Source organism: Passer domesticus, chromosome 5 (genome assembly GCF_036417665.1).
Source record: "Passer domesticus isolate bPasDom1 chromosome 5, bPasDom1.hap1, whole genome shotgun sequence".
Taxonomy (NCBI): Eukaryota; Metazoa; Chordata; class Aves; order Passeriformes; family Passeridae; genus Passer; species Passer domesticus.
The window spans coordinates 6,482,359-6,495,983 of record NC_087478.1 but is presented as its reverse complement, the minus strand read 5'-3'; the positions used below and the strand labels follow the sequence as shown (position 1 = coordinate 6,495,983).

Sequence of the window (13,625 nt, the reverse complement as noted above, 5' to 3'; positions counted from 1 at the left end):
CTGTGGTTGGTGTGTAATTCTGCTGGAGAGGCTCTGATGGCTCACTCCCAACCTGAGAACCAAACTGTCCTGAAATAGCACAGGGCAAAGGGGATTAAAAAAAAATCTTATTCCAGCATGATAGACACTGTCCAAAGTCCTATATTCAATTAAGTCCCAGCTTAGAAACACAGCTGACATGAAGACCAGCATGTAGACATCTGAACTGAGCTGATCTTTGAGCTACTTCCTCCCCAAACTGAGCATTCTTTCTATGGAAAAGAGGGAAGAATGGGAAAAGCATACTAGCAACTGTACATGTTGAAACAATTACTTTTAAACTTGATTACTCCTTTTTTGTAGCATCAAAGTAAACACAAATGAAAGTGAAAGAAAATATGCAACCAGAAGTGGACATTTCCAAGTCATATATGAGAAAATATGGAAAGTACCAGGACATTGAAAGTGGCATCTGGATGAATCAAAGCTCTGGGATCACTTCCTATGGATAAAGACTAATTTAGATTTGAGTAAAGAGTGTTTGCTGACTTCATATGATGATCTTCAACATGTCAATCAATATTAGGCAGGTACTGATTAAAGTGGCAAAAATTAAAGGTGGGTTATAGATCCTCCCTCACAGTTTTACTTTCTTCTAAACAAATGAAGACATCTGACATAGCAATAAGCAGCACTTTTTACCTACTTGTAAAAGAAATGCACATCTGGTATTTTGGTTGGAGAGGAAGGAAACACATCTGCCTTGGTGCTGATATTTTCCAGCACTGTTTCAACAGTAGCTCCTAAAATTTAAGAAATAAAAAAAAATTAAAATTTTAAAAAAAGAAGGAACTTATTAATGGATTTTTGAGGGATCCATGTGTAATATTTTCTCAGTCAGAAAGGTGTGGATCTCACTTAATAACATTTAATGACATTGCTGTACATTACACACACCTTCTAACTAAACTTTGCAGATATATATGTTTCTCATACAGACTGATTTCCTCATGCAGACATAGCAAAATAAAAAAAGTTAATAAAACACCTGTGTAAATACTTATTACTCTTTTATATTAATTTAAAGCAGTCACTGGATATTAAAGAAACATTAAATAATTTAGGCTGTCAGAGAAATGCTGAGGGTATCTGATGCAACCCATCAGAGCATTTGCCTTGAGTGTACAACCCTCACACATCAAAACCATGTAATGACCTGAGCAATTTGCAGTACTTTGAGATATGAAATAACAAGAATCAGAAGGATTATGGAATCATAGGCAAGCCTTGATGGCACATTTTGGAACAAATGACAGGCTGGTGTATGAGCTACGTGAATTTTGGGCAAAAGCTGAAAAGGAAGAAAATGCAAGTAATCAAAGAGAGAGAGATCTTTCCAACCCCATAAACCAAAGAAGACAGAAAATATTGGTGCTCCACTGCAACATTTCAGAAGAGGGAGTTGTACAAAGGGGGCTGCATCCTTCCCAGGAGTTAAAAATTGACAGAACAAGAAGTGGTAGTGGTCAGAAACTGGTGAAAAGGCTGAAAAAAATAAGTTGTCCATTTGTTCTTGAAACAGTTTATAGAATCACAGACTCATATCATGGTTTGGGTTGGGAGTGACCTTAAAGATCATCTTGTTCCAAACCCCCTGCCCTGGGCAGTGACACCTTTCACTAGACCAGGTTGCTCAAAACCCTGTCCAATCTCTTCTTGAATCCTTCCAGGGATAGGGCAGCCACAGCTTCTCTGAGCAACCTGTGCCACTGTCTCACCACCCTCACAGGGAAGAATTTCTTCCTCAGATCTAATCTAAAGCTACTCTCTTTAAGTTTGAAGCCACTCCCCCTTGTTCTGTCACTGCATGCTCTTGTAAAAAATCCCTCTCCAGCTCAATTGCAGCCCCTTTAGGTACTCTAAGATGCTCTAAAATCTCCTTGAATCCTTCTCTTCTCCAGGCTGAACAACCCCAGTTCTCTCAGCCTGTCACCCAGGAGGGGTGATCAGCCCTCTGACCATGTTTTGGCCTCCTCTGGACTCACTTCAGCAGGTCCACATCCTTGCTATGTTAGGAAAGGCAAACTTCAACCATTTCAAAATTTAGCAACTGAGATAAAAAAAGGCACCAGAAGAGTCTGACATCTTTTTTGTTGCATTAGGAAAAAGTCAGGACTATCTCCTTGTTTTTCAATACAAAGACTGCTCTCATTCCTCTAGTGGCAGGAGACAATATTGGCATTTACTGGCATGAATGTTTGTGAACTAGAAACCCATACCTAAGAGTGACATTTAACAGAGCTTTTGATGGCAGTGAATTATCAAAAGACTCATGGAGAGGGGATATGGTGACCTGAATTACAATGTGTCTCTCACAATGAGATAAAATAATGGTAATGGAAAATGGGTTTCAGTTCATGGACAGATGCACAATGAGAGAAAGTCAACAAGAATTTATGGAGAACCTCTTTTGTTGAACAAATCTGATCTCATTCCTTGAGTGCTGATGAACTTGGTTGCTTAAAGAAAGTTATGTAAATTTATCAAGTATTTCACTAATTACCACATGAGGTTCTAATTAAAAAGTTAGCAGTGTACTATCAATTAAGCGCACACTCTGCATTAAAAACTATTTAGCTAAGTCATTATAAAATTATCTGGCCATGGGAGATTGTCATCAAACGTGGAATGTCTCCAGGCTTCTCTAGGCATCGATGTTGAAGTGTGAAAATGCAAGATTAACATCATGGATCTGCAAGTAACTATAATCCATGTCAGTAAAGTGTGTAAATGAGACAAAGATTAAGAGGATTAAAAATAAAATGCAGAGCAACTTGGTTGCTTCATTCACTTAGTAAGATGGTCCCAAACAAACTCAATATAAGATATATAGATATAATATAATACAAGTGCAGCAGGAATTGAAGGCCAGTCATAAGAAAGAGAGATTTTCCCTTAGAAACTGTAACTTTGAAAAAACATCCAGAGTGGGCATGAGATCCAAGAAGCCATCATGAAATCCCTTAAGTTTAGAGAAAGAAGGATGCAGGGATTCCAAATACAAAAGTGATTTTTATTGCCATTATAGCAAATGAAATACTGGAATACTATTCCATTTCAGGCTTTAAAAAAATATAAAAAGTTACAGGTGTAGAACGAGCCTCAAAAGTTATTTAGGTGCTCAAAATAAATACATGATAGCAAGACAATTAGAAGAACTCGGTGTACTTAGTTTATCAGAAGGGTATAACAATTCCAGTATACAAAGTATTTCCTGAAGAAGGAAAACATTGGTGTGATGTGAAGGAAGACTAATAAAGAGCTGGAAACTGAAGTCAGAGATATTCAAATAGAATACAAGTCTGCTTTAAAAACAAACAGAGAGATGGTGTTTGACCAGTGGAAAAAAATACCACTGACTGTGGCAAAGTTGTTATTTCTGGAAGTCTTAAAAGTCCAGGTTGAATGCTCTTCCAAAGATGTGCTTTTGTCAAACATAAGTTTCTGGGCTCAGTGCCAGGGAGAAAGTACAAACACTCGGTGCCTGTAATGGATAGGTGAGCAGACCAAATGACTTCATTGTCTCATCTGGCCCCAGCTTCTGGGAACTTGTGATCTGGACCAATGTAAAACTTAATGATGTGCACAGCCACGTGCTGCCCTAAGCCTCCTGATTCCTTGTCTAATTATGTCCCCACATCAGTTTCTTCTTCTAAAATTGCCCAAGCGGGATCTTGGCACGGGCAGAAACACTTGGACTAATGTGACTATCACAGTCATTGGTCTTGCCCTGAGTGAGGTGGGTACAGAACATAAAAGCAAACCAGTGCTTTTTAATTACATTCTCCAGTTTTTTGTGCTGAAATGCTATGCACCATGAGACCCACCCAACCAAGCACAAGGAAGTGTGAATAACACAGAAAGAGAAAACTAAAAATGTGCACAGCCCTTACTTTTCCTCTCCAGCCATCAGCTGAACTGAAACATCAGCAAAACACAAAGGCATATGTGCAGAGCTGCTTCACACCCCAGGAACCATCTCAGATTGATTTTGGGCTGCCTCTTCACCCTTCCCTCAAAGTAATGCAGCTGCTGAGCCAGGAAGGAAGGATTTACTCTGCAGCCCTGAATACATGAGAGTACATTCACAACAGCAACAAGGAGAAGACAAACCATGTACCTAAGAACCTGTCAGCAAGGCTGTTGGACTGCAGAGCCAGGGCTGTTCGGAAGCCCTTGCTGTCTGATGGGATGATGGTGGACTGGCAGACAAAAGCTCCCACAAAATTGGAAAAATCTTCTGATTCTGCAACCATGTCCTTCAGAGTAACATCTGTGATGTTGTCAGTGCAAATTGCCATCTTCTTCCCCTGTGGACAATCAGGAAAAAAGGGAGAAGCTGTTGGTCGTTGATAAGGGGTGAAAAAGTTTGGGAAGAGACAGATTGAAAACTTGCTGATTGCAAACTGGATGAGATTCATTACTTTACCTTATAACAAGTTGATGTCTCTATGTTTCTGTCATAAGAGGGACAAACCACAACAAACTGTGCCATTGTCAAAGCTCCCATCAAAGCCTTGTACAGACTCAGAAATACAATGTCACCTCTGGCAGGTGCCTTATCAGAAATCTGCACTGTAGAGGACTCTCCTTTGTTTATCTTGACAGCACAGTGTTTACTTGAAGAGCATAGTAAAATGGCTTGCAAAGGAAAACCCTATTTCCCTTGCCTTTAAATGATATACTGTAGAATACCTCTTTATTTGGGATTTAATCCAGATAAAATATTTTCAAACCACAAATACGTGAAATCCCTAAACAGATATATAGCCTTCAACACTGCTTTAATGTCATAAACATTAAAACACAGTGCTAGAATCAGAGAAAGGCAAATTACCAGACTCAAGTTTTCCTAACAAAATGTCAAGCACTCACCACCTAATCATATGGTTGGTTGTAATGTAGTACCATTGTAGTAGTTTGGGAAAGTGAAGACCAGATCCACAGAGGAGAGAAAATACCTACATTTGTGGATCTAGCTGTCAGCAGCTCTAATCCAGGTGGTAGTCAAAACACACAAAGAAGCCTAAAAGTATGCAAAATGCGGTAAAGAAATGTGACTACTCATTTGTCTTAACTCATGCAAATCCTTTGATACATGGCAAAAAGAGTTCAGAACTTCGCAGGGCTGAGCATGATTGTTAACTACACATGTTGGCTTTCATGGGACAATGCACAACACTGGTACTGCTCTAAAAGTCAATTTATGTGTGTGACAACATGCTCTGCTTCACTCCAAGCTCCAGACAGAGCCTGTTTAACTCACAAACTAAACACATTTTTCTGCCACTGTCCAAGGCTGCAAAGTCAGCACTGAGCATCTTGGCCACTGGCAGACATCAGGGTGACCAGGGGCTCTGCATACAACATCTCCAGTGAAGCAATGAGGGATACATATGGAAAGCAGTTGCCCTCTGAAAGACTCAAACTCTTCATTTGAGCTCCTGGGTGGCAGCACACAAAGGTCAGGGTCATGATGCAAGTGACTTAAAGGCAAAGGAAAGAAAAAGCAGGGATGTGATAGGAATTTTCTTCTGAGCTTTATTTATGGCCTACAACACAGTATCTCTGGTCTGGAAAATCATTTGGCTGCTCAAAAGTCCTCTTGCACTGCAAAGCAAAATCCAAGGGGAAGTGTTTGCACAGTATTGGTGACAACTCATCTGACAGAGAGTCTTTGTCCTGTCTCAGTGTTACCCCAGAGCATCAACACAAGCAACAAATTGGTTCATCCTCCCAACCCTCTAGCCCAGCTGAGCTCACCTCGTTCCCACACAGGCTGATGTTAAAGAAGTGGAAGAACTTGGTCCCTCGGGAAGTGAAGCTAGGTCCACTCATCAACGAGCCCACCTGGCTGAGGTTGCTAAAATTGTAATTCAGGCTCTGGTTATCCTTGACATAGGACACCAGGCAATCACTGAAGCAGGCAGAGTGGTCCTGCAAGGCAGAGGCATCCATTAAAGAACAGCCATGGAACAGCAACAAACCATTCAACTTCGAGTTAAAGCACAGGTGCAGACAGGACTGCTTTCCTTGTTAAGGATGAAGGGGAACTCTATCCTATTCCTGTAACTGATCTTTCCCTTGGGATAATTCCCATTCCCATTTCAGTCCCTTGCAATCACATATCAGGACTAAAATGTTCCCTAAGCCTGGTTTTTCTGTTGTCTGCTGCATTAGCCAAGAGAATGCAATTTCTTGCTTTCTTTTGTTCTGGGTAGTTTTAGGATCCCAATGTTCCAGCTTAAATCCCTGTAAACAGACCAAAATACATTTGCATTTTGTAAAAGAAACACAGAAACAGCTCAAGAAACAAGGGCAGGATATGAACACAGCAGAAGACAGGCAGAATACACACAAACTGGAGCTGTTTTTCCAGTACGTGTGCAGCTCCTTGAACATGATAAATATTTACTTATGCTTACAGTTCCAAGAGGAACTTGTTACAGGTTTCTAAAGGCCCAGAAACATCATCCAGCTGAGGAAGTCCCTGAGTTTAAAAGAGCAGGCATTGGGATAGCCTTGGTGGAAGTGACGTAGCTACTTGCCCTGTTTGTACACTGTCCACAGTACAGCTTCTTGAAATGAACCTTTTTTGAGATGAAGTTGTCACTTTTATCTGATTATTTACAAACAGAAGTTAGACTAGTGACACCTTTGGTGGGCGTATTGTTATAGCCATACTCCAGTGTTCACAAGGCACATGCCTGTAGGAAAGCACTAGAAGCAGCCCCCTGAGAGCTTCCAGCCCAGCAAACCCTGTCTGCCCATCTCCCAGAAACGCTCAGTGAATTAACGTGCCCCATGTTGGGTACCACCTGAATTAATGTGGCTTCTGCCAGGCTGTTGGGGTCCACTCCAGCTAGCTATGGACCCTTGCCCACACGATAATTCATAGACAAAAGTAAAAGGTTGAGAAGCACTGTTCTCTACATGGGAAATGTTCTCCTTTATTCCAAGAGACACACCAGGTGGACAAACCATGGGAGAAAGAGGGCGTTCCCTGGTGGCAGGGGACTTTTATACCCTGGGAAATGGGGACAGAGGGAGAGGTCCACAGCCAGTGGGATACCAGTGAGGAGTGGCAAGGGAAGGGGTAACCCAGGAGGGACTACCAGGGGGTACTGAGATGGGTGAGGGAAAGGCCATGGGATGGGGGAAAGAGATAACAAACACGTGATACAACATAAGCTAATCAGTGCAATATAAAGACTACTCTGTGCAAATTTCCAATCACCCAGTGCAAAGCAACAACTAATTAAACTATTTAGTGCAGCACAATAGCTCAGGCTCGGTACCTTGGTGCTCTTGCTGCCAGGCCCGCATGGGATGCAGGCCTCCGTGCCGTACACCTGGTGGATGGACAGGAAGGTGTTGGCCGGACACTCCTTGCACTGGCTGCTCTCCTTCTCGATGTAGTGTCCTGGAGGACAGGGCACGCAGGACGAGCCCGACTGCTGGGAGCCCAGGGCACAGGCCCGGCAAGAAGAGGCCACGCCATCCACTGCGTTGGTCACCGTGATGGAGTAGATCTTGGCCATGTCATTGATGAACTGCCTGCTCTGGAACGAAAGCCAAGGAAACCACCCCAGTGTCACCACACCGTGGCACTGGGACACCGCCCACACCTCTGATTCAAGGATCAGCTTATCCACGGCTCTGTCCTTCCTCACGGATGGTTTATGCACAGCTGCCTCCCAGGGCTGCTCTGTGGTGAGAGCCACTCATCCCTTAGGGGAAACCTGTGAGCTTCAACAGGGGGCCAGAGCTCTAGCAGCGAGTGTCCAAAGAATGCTGTTTTGTAAAGCCCCACACATAAAGAAGTACTTACATCTTGGCCCTCATTTATTCTCTGAAAGGCCCAGGTGAATGTGAAGGAAGCATTTTTGGAGATGATGTGAGTGTAGGATTGTCTTTCTTTACTTTTTTCCCATGATTCCACCACATTGGTATTTTTTCGATTAACATCCTACAAAATGGGCATAATTAAAAAAAAAAAGTAACAACAAAAAAGTGTGGTCATACTACACTAAGCACTAATGTTTTATGATCTAGAGATTAGCATATAAAAAGGACTCCACAACTGCATTTAACATTTAATAAAGCAAACATACTTATTTTGTTTTGCACAACTGACAAATTTTCAGACTGTTCTAAATTGCCACCAAATCTCCACTCAATTCTCTTTAAGTTAATAGCAGGTTCCTTTAAAGAGCCACTAAATACCAAAAAGAACCAGCTTCCCCTTTCAGTGGAAGGGGCAAGGGAGCCATTGCAGATCCATTTGTCTTCCTCAGCTAGTGGATATTCAAACAAACATCTGTCTGCTGCTCTACTGATCCTCCAGGTCACTTATAGGATCAAGTCTAAATTTCCAAACTGCCCTCTTCCCATTCCTCTGTCCCAGATCTTCATTTGTCACTGGCACTAGACGCTAACTCAATGGAACAAGAGACACTGACAATTTCATCACTCAATTTAACAGAGGAAAATTTGGCTCCTTAGTATCCAATCATTACTTTTAGAGTAAGCAGATAGCCAGGAATGGTTCACAACTCACGTGCTGGAGGAATTTCACTAGGTCATTCATTAAATCCTTCCTGCAAGGGCACTGCAGATACTAAACTAATGCCATGCTTCATCATAATAAACCAAGTGCAACTAACCATACCTATGCAGAGGTATTAAAGTGACTTGTGGAATACCAGGCTCAGTCCCTAGTCATGGAGCAAAAGGTCTCACTTACTGCCATAAAGTACAGCACACAATCTGCTGAACAGATGGTCTCAAAAATAAAAGTAATCCGTCCCAGTTCTGACCCAGTTGCTCCCGTCACTGATGTTGGAGGTCTGTTTCACAGAGAAGGAACAAAATGTTTATACAGTGCTCTCCAGACAGGCAGCAGTCAATCCTTCAAATTCCTTTTTGTACAGTGAAGCCATCAAAGTCCTGTGACAGAAAACCTGTCCTTGCAGAATGGTGAGAGCCTCTGCACTGATTACGAGGTGCAGCAAGGTCATTTTTTAAGTGTCTGAGTTCTTAATTGTACACGCCCCTCCTTATAATGAACACCCAAATTTGACCATATTGGTAGGGAGCCTTATTATTAAAACACATTACATACATCAAGTGATTTACACCAATGTAATTGCATCTGCCTCAGCTGGAAAACAGCAGAGGGAGGGTGAGGTTCATCTTCCACACCTTGCTGGTCTCAACATTCAGCACCTGGTCTGAGCTAGGAGTCTAAGCTCTCTAAGCTCTCTCTTTTGACAGAGACACAAGCACTTCAAGCAGGTATTTCAGCCTGTCTGAGCGTGCAGGAGTGGTGGGATTCCCAATCTTCTGCAGTGCCTGCATCTCCCCACTGGCTCCAAGCGAAGCACAGACTGTGGAGGCTGCCTGGAGCCACAGGGCAAAGTAACTTGCTTTTCACTAAAATGCTTTTAGGGCAGGCTCCAGTATCCACCCCATGGCAGGTTTAGCTGGTTACTGTGGAATCATTTTGAAACAGAGGGATAGCAATAACTTTTCTTAGTTTCCAGACAGTCAACTGGCTGCATCTTAGACTGAAGCAAATACTGCTAAAAACCAAGGTCCCACACGCTTGCCTGCCTCAATGAACAAACTGGGGACATGGAAATAAAATTCAAGATTCCTCTTGTCTCTTATTCATTGCATTATTCCACTTCAGAAAGGAAGACTCAGATCATCCCTGGGATAGTGTGAAAGAGGTATAAGAGACATAAATGACTGAGAAATAGATGAAAAAACATCCCATTTCTTACTTAAATCCTGGTATGTGCAGGCTCAAGATAAGATAGTCATTGTCAGAGCCTCCTGCCCCACTCTGGATGTGATCACCAGCCACCTCCCAACCTTCACAGGACAGAAAAAGAAAAAAAAATTCAATAAATGGGTGGCAAAATAAATCTATGTTACCATAATTTTTAAACAATTCAGTATGTCACTGTATTTTAAAGATGCCTGATATAAACTACAGAACAATATCATGATGATTTGAATGAAGAATTTTAGCAATTGTATGAACCACTGATTTTATGGGCAATTTTCACCTTTCAAATCAGCAAAGCAATTGATATTCCCTGATCTGTGCTGTGCAGCTCAAGGGGGATAATCCATCCAACATCTTTCAGCTTTAAAACAGATGAATCAGGGAATCTGTGTGTTAAATGTTAAGCATATACTTCAGTTCCCCTTTGTTCAACACACATAATTCAAAGCTTGAGTTACATCCGTCTGACAGGGTGGATCAGACTGAGGAAAATCTGTCAAAGAAGGCTGGAGAAGTCCCAAACAGGATCATTTTCACCAGCGAGCTGTGACTGCTCTCTGCTGCATTTTTAGCACATGTGCAGAGAGAAAGCTCGGAGCACTAAAGGAATAAAATTACAGACTGTAATTGAGTTTTCCAAAATAATTCTGCATGACCTCGATGGGCACAGTTATCACAAAGCAGAAAATGAGATAAACTAGGGAAAAGACAAAACAATGCTTTTTTCAATGGGGATATGAGTGCATCTGTAGATGCATTAAAGCCAGTGTGGGATAGGTCTTTGCTGAGGGAACTTCACACAGGCTGCAGCTCCTGCCCTCCTCTGGTATACAAGAGATTTTTTATTCCTTTGTGGTACTGTGACATTGCTTTCCACAGGAAACTTCAAGCCTGGTGCAACTAAAGGAAAGGCAGGAAATGTGCTGTGAGTCATGCAGCCAGGAGCACACCCATTTTGATGGGTGCTCCATTACAACAGGGACCCGTGCAGGAGGCAGGGACACGACTCAGGGAGTTGGGCTCACCATTCATCCCATCACACTTGGAGTTGCCAACATTAAAGCAAGATGTCTTCATGTTTCCTGGCAGGATGTTCCACCACTTGTACTCAAACCCAAGAGCTGGTTCAGTCCCAGCAGGGCAGGCTTTGCACTCTAAGGGTGAGAGGACAGAAAAGGATATCACACAGCCAAGGCACGTGTTAAACAGTGCTTTGAAGGACATAGACACCACTTTTTTACTCTCTGGTGAAAGTAATAAGCAAATAAAATAATTTATTTCTTTGTAGTTAAACAGTCAAAGACTTATCAGGACCAGGAGAATGGAAGTGAGACCAGCATTTTGTAAATTGCAGATCATAACGTCGTGTTAAGTAATCTGCAACTGCCCCCCTCAAGTCACACTTACTCTTTAATAGATTCAGCTGCAAGTTTGATAAACAAGAGTTCCCACAAAATGCTGTAGGGACCACTGGGTCAATGCATCTCAGAATGAACAAGCCAGAGTTTAGGCTAGACAATATTGGCAGGGTATTCATCTGACTGGGCTTAAAATGAGGTTTTTGCAGGAAAGAATTTGGCATGGATAGGAGAATGGTTGAGGAGGAATTGCTGACTGGAAAAGTTCTGATTCCCCTCTCAGAATCCCTCAAAATAATTCTCAGTGTATTTATATCAGCCAAGAAATGCATCCAGAACACAGCAGGTCAACTTAGAGCAGCAATCCCTGATAAGAAAGGACTCAGGAGAGACAGCAGATATCCACATCCTGCTCTCCAGTGTTATTTAACAAGTATTTAACACAAAATGAACACTGGTTTAGGATGATGTGTCACTAAACTAAGTCACATGCAAGCAGATGACTGCTTTTGGAGACACACAATTTTTTGCAGACTCCTACCCTGTGTCCCATCCGAAAATGTGCCTGGTGGGCAGGGAGTACAGGAAGATGAGGCATTGTTGTAAAAGCCAGGATTGCAGGGTGGACAGTCCTGCCTCTCTCCAGAAGGAGGTAGGGTCAATGCATCAGGGAGATCCTCTCTGCAGATCTTGGGTTCAATCCACTTGTACATGATCTGAGTCTGGAAGGAGGAGACACTGAGCTCACACGATGTACCATGAAGTGTTAGGACTAGATGCACCAATGAAGGTCCCCCTTATAAACTAAATTAGGATGTTCCCATCATTTGAGGCCAAAAACAGATCTTGAACACACAGGACAATAAAGGGAAGTGCGGGTAAGGCGACAGAAGTGACTGGGTTCACAGGAGATTCCAAAATATAAGGCTTTAAGGACAAAACAAAAATGTGAAGCTTAAAACAATTACTATTTAATTAATAAATTTCCTCTTTAATTAGTAAATTTAATTTCTCTTTAATTACTAAGTTTCTCCATGCAAGTGGTTCTGAGAAACATCAGATAAACAATTCTAACTGGATATGTAATCTCTGCATTTTATCCACAGTAACAGAAAATATTACTTTTGCTGTATAAAAGCCCTTTATTTGGAAGGCATCTGTTAACATTCTGCATTTTTAATTCATACTGGCCTGTTTTTTGAGAAGTCCTCAATTTCTCTCCTGCCATTTTTCACCTATTGAGAAAATGCCAAAACTATGCAGGAGCTCTCCCCAAGCCCCTCCAACCCCTTGTCATCACATAAGGAGCAGTTTATGAACACTAATTTGACTCAGACCATGGTGTTGCCATGATGTGACCTCTTCATCATCACCTCCTTTGAGGACACAAGTTTCTGTCTTCAGGAGAAGCATTGGGTGGAATGCATCACCCACACAGTTGTGTTTCAAATGTCATCTGACATTGTGTCTCCCTCTGAAAGGGTTTTACCTCTCAAAATCAAACTTAGCTGAGTTCCACAGCTGAGAAACCCAACTGCCAAGAGTTTAACCTGTCCACAGCTCCCACTCTGGGTACTTCCACCCTTTGGTCCCAGCAATCAGGAACCTTTGAGGCTGCAGGCTCAGGTAAGGGAGATTTCACCTTGTGAATTTAATCCAGACCCCCTGGCACCCTGGGTGTTGAGCTTCTTGCACTCAGGGTTAGTCCTCTGGTAACACAGAGCACCTGAAGTATTGATCCCTCTTGAAAAGGTTTCAAAGAATAACCTGGGAGAAGCCTCAGTTCAGGTTTGGGCCCTGGCTCCTGGAAGTTCCAGTGATGCTGAGGCTCTCACTCTCCATCCCTGCCTGTGCTTTGTTGCAGCCATGCCTGTGCCAGGTCATGTTCCCTGGCTGACCCACACCCTGGCTGACCCACGGACACAATGTCCCAGTTTGGCACTGGTCCTGCTTTTCTCCATGGCCTTGTCTGGCCACTTTGGTTAAATCTGGTCACTGGCACGGGGTCCTCAAGCACTGAGGGACTGCTCCTGCTGCCAGTGTGGCACCTCTTCCTATGGATCAGCCTGACCTTGCTGCTCCTGAACACTTGGAGGATTTTCTGGAGAATCACCCCAGAAATGCTTCAGCAGCATCAGAGTGCACAGTGTTTAAAACAAAAAGGGTCAGGAGCTGGCAAAGCACCTGTGTGGCTGCCCAGAGCCCACACTGCCTGCCACAGGAATCCTACTGCATCTGAGCAGGGAGAGGAGGGTCAGAGAGTGCCTGTGGCTGTGTGGTGAGGGGTTTCTCAGACTGGGGCTGAAGCATTCGACTTGGGATTTTTAAATCAGCAGGTAGATGACACGTCAAGAGTAAAGTGCATAAAAGTGTCCAGAGGTCCCTTCTACACATGGAGTGGGATAGCAGAAGGGAGACAACAATCTATTTTC

General features: G+C 42.8%; 1 protein-coding gene across 1 annotated transcript in view; it reads right to left on the bottom strand.

The window, feature by feature from the left end:
* Positions 1-13,625, bottom strand: part of ELAPOR2 (endosome-lysosome associated apoptosis and autophagy regulator family member 2) — a 95,861-nt gene that overhangs the window by 9,653 nt on the left and 72,583 nt on the right. The window contains exons 9-17 of the mRNA XM_064421842.1: positions 11,735-11,915; positions 10,861-10,989; positions 9,828-9,918; positions 8,786-8,888; positions 7,871-8,008; positions 7,338-7,601; positions 5,803-5,976; positions 4,160-4,349; positions 686-782 (exon numbers count right to left, since the gene is read on the bottom strand). Coding sequence (XP_064277912.1) covers positions 686-782; positions 4,160-4,349; positions 5,803-5,976; positions 7,338-7,601; positions 7,871-8,008; positions 8,786-8,888; positions 9,828-9,918; positions 10,861-10,989; positions 11,735-11,915 — 1,367 coding nt within the window. The remainder of the gene's footprint in view (positions 1-685; positions 783-4,159; positions 4,350-5,802; positions 5,977-7,337; positions 7,602-7,870; positions 8,009-8,785; positions 8,889-9,827; positions 9,919-10,860; positions 10,990-11,734; positions 11,916-13,625) is intronic.